Source organism: Talpa europaea (genome assembly GCF_964194135.1).
Source record: "Talpa europaea genome assembly, chromosome: 13".
Lineage (NCBI taxonomy): Eukaryota > Metazoa > Chordata > Mammalia > Eulipotyphla > Talpidae > Talpa > Talpa europaea.
In genome coordinates, this window is record NC_140080.1 from 90,783,309 (window position 1) to 90,795,948 (window position 12,640).

The following is a 12,640-nucleotide window of genomic DNA, read 5'->3' on the forward strand; positions in this document are numbered from 1 at the left end:
TCTTATATAGAGAAGAGAGTTCCCTGCACCTTCCCCCACCCTTTCTTTTTCTTTTTTTGCAAATCCCTATGGGCTAGGATTCTTTTATTTACTGGTACTGTCTTATTCTTTTTGCTACTCAATTTCTGCCACATTTGGCCAATGGAAGTCTCTTTGGTTAGCAATTTAATAGAGTTTATCAGTTTGTGTGTCCTTTTTTACACATTTCAGTCATTCCAGATTTCTGAACCATGTGATGAGAATTTTGGGATTTCCTGATAGGGATCAAGAGTCATTCTTGGAGCTGACAAAGGTATGTCCAATGCCATATAGGGTACATGAAAAAAAAAATCAGGCTTCTTTTATGAAAACAAAAGGGGAAGAGATGGTGGGATGAAGTTGGGTTGAAAGCAACTTAGCAATAATTTGACATAAGTGTAGATTTAGAAAAATACATGAATTCAGCAAATTCCATTCCATCCCAAGATGGCTGGAATCATGGTTATTCTCCTATATAGTAAGCTGCCTTCTGGGACACTTCCTCCTTTCCACGGGTTCCAAAAAGATCAGTGTTTGGGGGGTGGGGAATGATCATCTTGCCTTTTTTTTTCTTTTTTTTTTTTTTAAAGATTTATTCATTTATACAAGCACTGGGTACAGTCAGAAGCGCGGGAGGGTGAGAGAATTCACCAGAGCCAGAGCAGGGAGCAGAGCAGGCAGAAAGACCGAAGCACAATGCTGAGGGGAGCAGCGGGCGGCAGGAGAGGTCTGCGCGCCATGTGGGACCCTCCTCCGGTGGCCGGGGAGCAGCCGGGGATCAAACCAGCTCTGTAGAGGCTGCGGGCAGCTTCTCAACCCAGCACTCAACTGCTGCGCCACCGAGGTCCCGCTTGGTATCCTTTTTATAGAACTGATCATCATTATTCTGCTTTGAATCACCTAATGAACTGTGGTCTTAGTTGAATTTCTTGCCATAACTCAACTGCAGAAAGGATTGCAGTCTCCTCAATCCTTAATCACTGGTTAGTGCATTAATCCGAAGTAAAACCTAAACTTGAAACCAGTCCTTCTGGTTACATATAAATATTTGGAAAGTAATGTCAACAATATCATCTATCATTACTAAGCAGGCAAATAAAATAGTGCCTTGAATATGACTTCAGTATCATCCAGGGACAAGAGATAACAGCACTTCGTGTCCCTAGAGATTTTTTTTGAACCCTTTAGGAAAGATTTGGATACAAACTCACACCCACTATTACCATAGTTATACTAGCTGGCCTCCCTAAGGACCACCCAGGCGGTACATAACAGCAGAGAATCCAGTGCAGGTGTTCTCAGTGGCAGGCCGAGGAACTGGTGAGAGGAACACCGTCCCAGGATGTCTCATTAGAATTATCTGGGTGAGTCCCCAACGAAACACACCTGCACCTCATCCTGGAATATCTATCTAGGCCCCTCCTTCAAAAGTACTGCAGGAGCACACCACTTTTACTGAATGCTCTCCCTGTCTCACTTACGATGGGGTGGGAACAACTTTGAGGCCTAGTCTGGAAAGCTGCAGTATGGAGAGTGGGCCCTGAAATACAGCTAGTGGAGGATAAATAGCAAATTGTCCAACTGATGGGCCATAAGTACATGGCATTCTGTGTAAAAGCTTTGATTACTGCATTTTCTAATACCAGTCAGACCGGACATCATCACGGCTAACAAATTTTAAATCTGATGTGAAAATTTATGGATCAAGTGGAGAGTTCCTACCTAATGCAGAGAATTCAGACCTGGGTCACACGTAAATCTCAAGTGGGAGTTAAGTGTTAGCTCACTGCAGGCCATATCCTGACCTACGCAGGACCGGGCAAGAGCTAGCAGGATGAATAGTATCAGCTGCCTATAGGATTTCATTATAAATTTTAGAAAGGGGGGAAGAGGAGATGAAACGCGAAGATTCCAGCACAGTGGAGGTTTGCAGCAGGAGGAGGTAAGGGTTGTTAATACAGAGCCCTACCCAATTTTCTCCGGATGGCAGTGATTTCGACCTTACACCCAAGAACGCAAGCAAGTAGCAAATGACATGTAAGAACGAACGCCTTTCATGTAATTTGCCAACTCAAATGTGTCGGAAAGAACTGTTTCTCCGTTTTGTCAGCAAAACTGATTTGGGCTTCCACCCTCTGCGGGATGGTAAGTCAGCGTCTGGGGGCGCAGGGCTGAGGGGGCGCGCCCGGGAGGCACGTGCCGGTCCAGCAAGTGTCCCGCCGTCTCCGGGGGGTTTCAACGAGATTTTGGAAAACACCCGCCTGCCACGGCCGTCGCGGCAGTGGGTGTAACTGAAAACAGCGAAGATTTAAATGAACCCGCAAAAGATCCTAACGGGTTTGAAAGATCTGTATCAGAACGGGAAACGCTGCCGGGCAGCCTGTCCCGGGGGCGGCTGAAGTTCGCGTCCCGGGGAACTGACAGCGCAGCGGGGTCCCGCCGTCGGGGTCGGGGTCCAGACGCGAGCTGGAGGGGTTCGCCCCCAGAGACGCCGGGGCGGGGCGGGGCGCTTTGGCCAAACGGCCGTGGAACCCGTTCCCAGAGCGTTAGAGACCCGACGCGGCCGTTAGGCCGGGCGCGTCCCCCGACCCCGGCCCCTCGGCCGCGGCCTCCCCCCCGCGCGGCCCCCCTGTAACCCCCGGCCGGCGCGCGCCCCCCGCGCCCGCCCTCGGCAGTGGCTCCCCGGCCGGGTCTGGGCCCCCCCCCCCCCCCCGCGCAGGCCGCCCGCGCCCCAGCGCCGAGCCCGCGCCGTCCGCGCCCGGCTCTGAAGTTGCGGCGGGACCCGGCCCGCGGCGCACTTCTGGAGAGCCGGCCGGGGCGCGGCGGAGCCCCCCGCGGCGAGCGCGCACTTCAGGGGAGCCCCCATTTCCACGACGCGCCCCGGCGGCCGCGGAGGTGGGGCGCGGCCCGCGGGAGGCGGCGGGGCGGAGGGAGCGGGACGCCGGCCCCCAGGCGCTCGCCCGGGCCGCGAGGCTCCCCGCGGACGCGCCTCCCACGCGGGCGCGCGCCCCGCCGCCCCGGGCCGCTCCCCCGCGGCCGCCGCCGCCGCCGCGCCCGGGCCCCAGGACCGCGCGGGCGCAGCCGCCGGGGGGGCGGCCGGGGCGCCGCGGGGCGTGGCCTCCCGGAGGAGGCGGGCCCTGGGGGCGGGGCGCCGCGCAACCGTCGGCGGCGGCCGCTGATTGGCCGCGGCGCCTGCGCGGAGCCCGCCAGCGGCCCCGCCCGGCCCGCCGCCCCGCCCCCCGCCCGGCCCTCAGCCCGCGCCGGCTCGCGAGGGAGCCGCTCCGGCGCCGCCGCCCAGCCCAGTGCGGACGACGGGAGAGCGGGAGGCGGAAGCAGGACTCGCTCGCTCGCTCGCTCGCTGCCACCCGGACCCCGGCCGGCGCGGCGCGGCCCAGGGGGAGGAGCCGCCGGCTCGCCCCGCCCCCGGCCCGAGCCGCCGCCGCGGGCGACCCCGCCGGCCGGCCGCCGCCCCCCGCGACCCGCCCCCGGCCGCCGCCGCCGCGGCCCCGGCCCCGGCCCGCCCCCGCGGCATGGAGGGGCCGCGCTCCTGACGGCCGCGCCGCCGCCCGCCCCCGGCCGCGCCCGCCCGCGCCCGCCCGCCCGCATGTCCGCGCCGCCCTAGCCGAGGATGCTGAGGATGAAGCTGCCGCCGAAGCCGACGCACCCCGCGGAGCCGCCGCCCGAGGCGGAGGAGCCCGAGGCGGACGCGCGGCCGGGCGCGAAGGCGCCGCCGCGCCGCCGCCGGGACTGCCGGGCCCCGCCGCCGCCGCCGCCGCCCGCGGGCCCGCCGCGGGGCCCCCCCCCGCCGCCGCCGCCGCCGCCCCGGGGGCTCGGGCCGCCCGCGGCCGGCGGGGCGGCGGGGGCGGGCGGCGCGGGCGGCGGCGGGCCCGCGGCGGCGCTGCGCGAGCAGGAGCGCGTGTACGAGTGGTTCGGGCTGGTGCTGGGCTCGGCGCAGCGCCTGGAGTTCATGTGCGGGCTGCTGGACCTGTGCAACCCGCTGGAGCTGCGCTTCCTCGGCTCGTGCCTCGAGGACCTGGCGCGCAAGGACTACCACTGCCTGCGCGACTCGGAGGCCAAGGCCAACGGCCTCTCGGACCCCGGGCCGCTCGCCGACTTCCGCGAGCCCGCCGTGCGCGCGCGCCTCATCGTCTGCCTGGCGCTGCTGGGCTCGGAGAACCGCGAGGCCGCCGGCCGCCTGCACCGCCGGCTGCCCCAGGTGGACGCGGTGCTGCGGAGCCTGCGCGCGGCCCGCGCCGAGGGCCCGCGGGCCGGCGCGGAGGACGAGGACGGCGGCGCGGACGGCGACCCCGGGGAGGGCTCCGGCCCCGAAGGCGGCGGCGCCGAGCCCCCGGCCGGCGGCGGGCTGGGCTCCCGGGCCCAGGAGGAACTGCTGCTGCTCTTCACCATGGCCTCGCTGCACCCGGCCTTCTCCTTCCACCAGCGGGTCACCCTGCGGGAGCATCTGGAGAGGCTCCGCGCCGCGCTGCGCGGGGGCCCCAAGGACGCGGAGGCGGAGCCCTGCAACTTCTCCGGGGCCCAGGTAGGGCGCGCGCGGCCGCCGGGGCGCCCCCTCGCCGGCCGGAATCCCCCCCCCCCGCGGCGCGCTCGGCCCCCCACCCCGGCGTCGCCACGCTCCGTGCCCGCCCCCGCCCCATCCACGCGGGCACCGCCATCACAGAATGCTCTAGAAGTCCTCCGAGCCGGAGTGGCCGCGGACGGCGTGGAGCTCCCCGCCCGGGCGCGCCGGGGGTGGAGGTTCTCGGGACGCGGTGGGCCGAGCACCCCGCGGCCTGGCGGCGCCGGGGAGCCGGGCGGGAGCCGCGGCCCGGCCCGGCCGCGGCGCTCGGGGGGTCCTGCCGCGGGGGCCGCGCGCTTGAAAGCTCCGCCTGCCCCCGGGCGCGGGTCCTCGAGGTGCGCCCTGGCCCGCTGCCCGCGACGGGGCTGCAGAGCGGGGTCTGCTTGGAGCTCCGCTTGCGCACGGCGGGCGCGAGGGGCTTTGGGCTCGTGCCCAGGTCTCGGCGCGCCCCGCGCCTGGACGCGCGGGGCGGTGGGGGGCGGGCGGGACCCCGCGGCTGGGCTGGGCAGTGCGGGCGCCCCCGGCTGCGCGCGCTCCCGGGGTTGAGTCGTTGGGCCCGCGCTGCAGGGGTGGTTCTCTTGACGCTATTGAACTCCGAAGCGGAGCGGGTGAGGGTCAGGTGAGCCGCTCGTCGCAGACAGTGAAGACGAAATGTGGAGAGTCATGGCATTAGTTTGACAGGAGCCGCAGCCCAGCGGGAGGCCCTCGGGCCGGTCACTAAGGGGGGCGCGGGAGGGCTCGGGGTAGAAACTAGGTCCAACAAGGGTGTTTTCTTGGATCCTCGCCATTATTTCAAAGCTACTGATGCGGTGTCAGGCTCCCAGCTTCGGGGCTTCCCCAGGAGGGTGTCGTGGAAGGGCCCCCCCCCCCCCGCTTGTGCACTTTCACTCTGGGCCGGCGCGCGTGTTCCTGCGGCGTCGCCACCCGGAGAATCGGGGCCGAGGGCCGGGAGGAGCTGCCGATGCGTCTTCCCCGCTTTCTGTTTAAAATTCAGGCTTTCCACGTCCAAAAGCCTCACATGCCGCCGCCGCTCACCAGGCCGGACACTTGAGCCAGGAGCGGGGCCGGCGCGGCGCCTGCTCCTGGCAGCCTTCGCGGTAGCGCCCGCGCGGGGGCGGCCCGGCTGCGGCGGCGGGTGGCGCGCGCCCCTCGGCCCCCCGCCCCGGCTAGTCCCCGCCCTTCGCTGTCGCGGCCCGTCCCCGCCCGCTCCCCCCTTGAAAAGCCCGGCCCTGCGGGGCGTGCTGGAGCGCGGGCCCGCCCGGGGGAGGGGCCTCCGCCGCGGCGTGGCCTCTTCCGGCGCCCGCGGGCTGGGGGCGCAGCGTGGCCCCGCGGGCGCGCCGAGGCGGGGCCCCTTGGGGCGCGGGGTGCGGGGCGGCCGCTGGGCCCTGCGGGGCGGGCTCTCCCGCGGGAGCGGTGGGGGGTCGCCCTGACGTCACCGGCGTCTCATTAAATTCTAACGGCCTCGCGTTTTCCGCTGTCGGCGCGGACGGAGCCCCGGGGCGGCGCGATCTGGCCTGGAAGACCGTCCCCTCCCCGGCCCGGGGGGTCGCCGCCCGACCCCGCGGGCCCCCCTCCTGGTCCGCCGGGAGCGCCCGAACCCGGGCTTGCCCCTGCCTGGCCGGCCGGAGGGCCCCGCGGGCCCCGCTGCGCTGGAGCGGCCGGGCGAGCCGGGTCCACCCCGCGGGGCCCGCCCCGCCCCCGCAAGATGGCGGCCGCGCGCGGCCCACGTGACTGCGCGGCCTCCCGGGGGCGGGGCGGGGCGGGGCCGGGAGCGGGAGCCCACGTGGGTGAGGAGCGCTCCAGGGCCCCGGGGCGCTGGGGGGGCCGGTTATTGCACCGGGAGTCACCCTGTGGATCACAGCCTGGCGGTGTCGGCGGGTTAGAGACCGTTTTATCCCCAGCACCGTCCCTGGTAAATGAATAAAGGACTAAGGTCCTTCTAATTTTCTGTGGCGTGTAGTTGTGCAGAATCCGTTCCAGACCCATCCTAGACTTGTGTCCAGTATGCGCCTAATATGCAGTAGCTTCTCTTTAGGAAAAAAAACTTAAATGTTTACATAGAACTTGTGCTTTCATGTAAATTTCACATTCTGTGCTTTGAAGTTGAGCAGACCCAGCAGCTCTTTAGTGACAGAACCGTGGTTCTGATGTCTGCATTTGAGGTGATGACAAATTCAGTGTTAAAAAACTTACTAGCTCACTTTTGATTCATGGATTTGGCAAGTATATTTTTATTTTTTAAAGTAGCATTTGGAGAGTTTTTTAGGGATTTGGGTGATTTCAGAATAAATGTTACACTGGATTACAACTTGAATGTTGCACACTTTTAGGGGAGTTATGCATAAAACTCCCGTTCTTCGCAGCTGCATGGACTCCCGGTCTCTTGCATGATATTCAGCAAATAGGCCAGTGGGCAGTAGTGAAAACGCTGAGCAGCGTCTTGAGAAATTTGCGTGATTGTTGTAGTTCTGTGTTATTACAGGCTGCATATATAGCAGAGTAGACCAGGTGTTAAAAATGAATCTCTTAGCCGGGACCCAAACTGTAAGTGGTGTGTTAGCTCTGGCAGCAGAAACTGCTGAGTATTTTAAAACATGGTCTTTTTGTTGCTGTTTCATTGAAAAGATGAAAGAGAGTCTAGCTTCCTCTCTCTTCAGTCTTAACCGTCTGAAAACAAATATTCTAATTAGGAGATTTAACCCTTCATTCGCAACGCAAAGTGAAAAGACAGACAAGCTTAGTAGTGGTTGGTGGTTATCTCTGATGACCTCTTTCCTTTAAGTCAATGCAGAACCATTTACATTACATGTGTTAAAATAACAATTTTGTTGATGTTTGCAAGTAACAGACCCATGGCCACTTCATTTTTTAGTTTAGCATTCAGATGTAGGGTGATCTTGATTTTACTATTATAAGTTTTAGTTTCAAGCATTTTAATTCAAGCATCAGTACTATTTGCCTAGCAATCTCCAGGGAAACATGAATAAACCAAGGGTGTGATCTTAACTCTGATATTCCAAGTCTCTTTTAAATAGGCTTTTATGAAACTGTTTAGTGTAAATGAAGTAACTAAAAAAGGAAACTTTGCAAAATTGTAACTTTCTCGTAGCATCTGTTAATTAACTATTACATGTGGTAGAGCAAATGCCTCCTGTTGTGTTAGCAATACAAATAATGTATTGGTGGTGTTGGGGCCTGAAAAAGAAAACGCTTCAGAATTTCAGCACAGATACTCCTTTGAGGAACACAGCTGTCCCTGTGGTCACCTGAACCCCAGAGCACCGACTGCAACGAGAGGGGTGGGTTGGTTGGTAGGATGTCAGCTGTTGTATTAGGCATAAAAAGATGCTTTCTAAAAATGATTTTTAAGAACACTTCTACTGCTCACAGGTAGTAAATTCCTTTTCTTCATTTGTTACCCACTGCTGGGAGACTTTTTAAGTGACTAAGGCGTTCCTCCTCAGGGAAGGGTAACACAGAACTTAACGTTGTCAGGATATGCAGCGCACAGGCGCTTGCAGAGTAATGCTGGTAGTCTTCAGTAAATGCTGGTGGTTATAGGCAAAAGTTAAACCTCGTTGGGAAGGCGGTGGTGAAGGAGCGGGGAGTAGAAGTAGTCTTAGATGGAAAATTTTGGCTTGGTTCGGCTGCAGCAAAGCATAAAAACTGTTCAATTTTAAATGCCTCTGAAAGAAGTTTTTAGAATATCAGAGTTGTACTAGTGATTATTTTAGTGGCAAACTAACTTTTGGGCCTCCTCCCCTCTTTCATTTTCCTGTGCAGCGACTTTCTCAGGTGGGAAAGTTCAGGGTAAGTCTCTCACCTCAGAGAAGGCGAGAACGCTGGCGAGGCAGAGGAAGCCTGTCCTTCAGGTTCACTGAAAGTAGACGCGCGCATAGTTTCTAACTGCGTTTTGTTACTTGGAGGGGTGGTGGTGGGAAGCCCGCTGGAGAGGCGGTGGAGGGCCTTGGAGAGTGGGTCGCCTTGTGTCTCGAGCAGCGGGCGGGCGGCTTCTGTTCAGCTCTGGGTCAGGGGTCACTGAAAATACATATTCTCCCCATATTGGATTTGGGGATGGGCATAGAGCAAACATTATTTCGAGTTTGTGTTACCATAAACTGTTGTATGGCCATAATCAACTTAAATCTTTGATTTTCACATTAGAAAATGATTCACACTAGAAATAATTTAAGGTTGTTTTGTAGTTTTAAATCGCACAGTTGTTTGTTTTATCAGAGCACAGATTGGAAGCCATAGATAATTAAGGAACACTTTTAGACTTTTTTTTTAATAGAAGCTATTAAATTGATATTTTCATTTGATATTTTTGTCTTTTCTTGAGAAATATTAAACTAATTAAAAAAAAAAAGAGGGCGAGATGCAGAAGGCCTCCTTACATGCCCCTCAAAACTGAACAGGCTTTTTCACTTCATGGACTCTTTCATTATGGAGGACTGTGTGTGACAGCAGTCCCTGTGCTCACAGAGTGCTTTGTCACAAAAGCCTCCTTCATCCAGTCTGAGTAAACAGTGACTCTGGAAGGGAAGCGCACCTCGGGTGTTTATGTTACAGGTGGCAGAGCTGCTGGGCTCTTGGGCATCCATTTCCTTCTCTTCTTCCTATGCTCCAGGCAACATTTGGCCTTTGGCTCCTGTCTAAGTGTCTTAAGCTCACTGGAAACTTTTCACATTCATTCCAGAAATAATTCACTTTAGGTCAACTTCAGGTTTTGAAAAGGTTACTTTGACAAACTAGATTTTCCAAGTTCCCCACTGCTTAGTACAAAGTAGGTCCAGTGCCTTTGTATGTAACTTGTGAAGAGGAACAGGCTGTTTTATATTAAACTGATTGGTAAACAAGACTGAGCTCTATTGATTGTTCAGTTCAGAGTGAATAGCACAATTTGGTCGCAGTGGAGAAAGACAAATACAGCAGTCTGAAGAGACAATAGGGGTTGAGTTGCAGAGGGCCTTGGAGGTCAGGTAAAAGGAATAGGTTGTCAGCAGGTTGTGGAGCCAGTGAAAATTTGTGTGCGCGTCTGTGGTTTGTCTCCCTGAAATGCCCACTGTTACTTTAAACTTAGTATGTATGAAAAGAATGCAGCATTAATTAAAAAACAAAGCAAAACTTCCAGACTCATGCAGTTCTCTCGGTGGCACCATTGTACTTCCAGTCACTCCGTTGTCCTCAGTCACTCCTGAGTCCTCTCCCTGGTATCCTGGATCCACCCTTCCCATCCGTGCTGACACTACTCTCTGTGGGGACTGTCTGCCTAGGCCTTCCCACGGCTTGCATGTTGGAAACGCCTGGTAGGTACCTTTTCCCGTAGCAGCATTTAGCCATCACATTTCCTTGCAGTAACTGGTAGAGGCTGGCCTCTCGCAGGCCTTTGGACGTAAGTCCCTTTCCCTCACTCTTCTTACTCCCTGCCTTTCATTCAGGCTAACTGGTGCCTCTTTGGTGACGCTGGGCAGTGATCTCTGGTGGTCTTCTCAAGAGTCTTTGCTGTCTCTGGTTTTCATTAGCATGCTTGCGCTGTATTACAGTTTCAGTACTTCTGTAATTCTTTGAATGTTTTTAGCATGTAAAATTGACCTTTCCTGCTAGATTTTAAGTTCCCCATAAGCTCAGGCATCACAGCCTATTTTTTGCTAGCGTTGCATTGATCAGAAGTGCTTGGTCATCATGTGCTTGCTTAGGCTTTTCAGATAGAGCTCTGAGAAACGCCAGCATGATAAATTGCTTTAAGACAAAGTACATCAGGCCGTGATATTTTTTTTTTTTTGTATTGGCTTATACTTTTCAGCTACTTTATAATAATACTTTCAGCTTTACTGTGTAGGCACAGTTGCTTTGGAAATAATAAAAGGAATTGTTGCTTCAGGTAAAGCATGTGGAAAGGTATAGTTATGAAGTGAGTCCTCAGTGGGTGACCCCTTAAGAGTACACTGTTTATTCTCTCAAAATCAGATCATATTTTGGGGTAGATGTCTCCAGAGAACACTGAGTGTTGCTCTCTGATTTATGATTTGCTTGCGGGGTGGTGGGAATCAGGTGTAAAGTTGAGTTGCTTATGATCGGAATGTTAACAACTTACACTGTGGTCTCTGAAGTGAGTAAGCTAAGAGTTGTGGAATTTATATTGTTAGGCATGTCTAAATTGGGATGGTGGAGGAAAGTAACTTTCCTGCAATATAATTTTTTTTTTCTATCAAGTGACTGAAATTCGCTAGTGGCCCTAGAAGGATTGCCACCTCCCATGTCAACCAACCAACGAGCTTCAGTGTTTGTAAAGAACTCTTGGAGAGTGTGCCAGAAGGGAGGTGGTGAGTGGTTTTGTTAGTTTGGGGTGGTTTCTGTTATAATAGGTGGCATTAAACACTAATTCTAAATGCAGTGTTTCCTAACACTGGCAGCTAACAACCTATACATGACTTACTGTTGGGGATTCTTCTTCAGCTCTGTCAGTTTCAAATTCCACATGGCTCTCCTGGCGTTTCTCCCCTGGGTGGAGGTTGTGGCTGTGTTCAGCAGGGCAGTGCCTTCCTGCCGTCAGGCCTCTGAGCGCAAGCTCACTCCTACCCAGGGCCCTTTTGCGTGGCCTCACTCATCTCTGGGGCGGTGCAGTGCAGGGGAGGGCGTTTAAAAAGTCATATACGGCTAGGAGGGGAAGCATACCCTCTCTGGAACCTCTCGCATGCGTGTTAGTGGGTGTGTTCTTTTTGCCTCATCCAAAAACTTCTGTGGTTAAGGAGAAGATCTTTTCCCTTCTGTGCTAGAAAAGTAGAAGGATGGTAAAGCCTCTGGTGCTACCCCAGCTTTGTTCTAGGCCATGGAGCTCTGTCAGTACTCCTCTTCATTCTGTACCTCCAGTTTTGTGGTCCATTAATCTTTTTTTTCACCAGTCCCCTATCAACAGTTGTCTCTGTTCTAGTTGAAATAGCCGAAACGTGGAGCCTTACAAAGCAAACATCAAGACCTGTTCTGGGGCAGAAACTGCTGCCCTCCCTACTCTTTCCTCCTCCGCTCCTCTGCCGACCGGCAGGCTTCCCCTCCAGCATCTTTGGCCAGATCTTCCCTGATTGTGCATCTTACAAATTCCTTCTGTAGAAAATAGGAAGACATCAACAATTTGAATCTGTTTTTGTTTGTGAGAGTTCCCTAAACTATGTAAGACAGCTGCAATGATGAGTGGTTCCCCCCTCATCGTGTTCCACCCTCCCCGCTCCAGCCCATCCCTACTCTGCGTGGATGATGCCTGCTTGTTCCCAAGGGCTGTGTCGTAGCGGCAGAGCCACACTTGAAGTGGCGGGTCTGGTCTGTGGCCTGATGGCGAGGTGTATTATCGGACCTTCCCGCACATCTAACAGGTAGCGTGTATTTACCATCCCTGAATAGTGAATTCTGTTTCTCCTGTCTGGCTGAATCGCCGTAACTTGCGCTTCTACTGAAACGAAATGTTGATGGTGCACGGGAAGGCAGACTACAATCACAGCAGAAACCCCCGCGCTCTCTGTGCTGCTGACTCACTGGTCTCCCGCCTCTGAGCTGCCCTCAGGTGTGTGTGTGCTGCGCAGCCTCAGGACACCTGGGCAGCCTTGTTCTCGTGCTACATCTTGCCTTTATCAGAGACTGGGGTGATCCAAGGCCTTATTTTGGGTTGGGTTGTGCTGTTTCACTAGCTAGAGATGAGACAAACATCTGCCGATTCTAGCACCTCCTCTCAATGAAAGAGACAGACAGTAAGTAATCCTGAAATTCTCTCCAGCTGCTTCCCTCCTCTTCCACCAAAATGGAAGAAATTTGACATCTTAGTAACTTTTCCAATTATGAGTCATTTTCTAACATTCAGAGCAAGACTTTGGATGAATCTTGCTCAAATAATAGCCTATGCTATAGTTGCAACCCTGGTGGTTTAAAGAAGAGAATTAAAAAAAAAATGAATAACCGTATAACAGATTGCCTCAACACTTAGTGACCTGCCAACAACCATTTTATTATTTTTCACAATTCTTTCAACCAGGCATTTAGACAGGTAACCAGCAG

At 55.9% G+C, this 12,640-nt stretch overlaps 1 protein-coding gene across 1 annotated transcript in view; it reads left to right on the forward strand.

Annotated features, from left to right (window-relative positions):
- Window positions 1–3,646: 3,646 nt before the first annotated feature.
- ZCCHC2 (zinc finger CCHC-type containing 2) overlaps window positions 3,647–12,640 on the forward strand; it is a gene marked incomplete at both ends in the record, with an annotated part of 49,376 nt that continues 40,382 nt past the window's right edge. Inside the window, one exon of the mRNA XM_084252497.1 lies at window positions 3,647–4,558. Coding sequence (XP_084108623.1) covers window positions 3,647–4,558 — 912 coding nt within the window. The remainder of the gene's footprint in view (window positions 4,559–12,640) is intronic.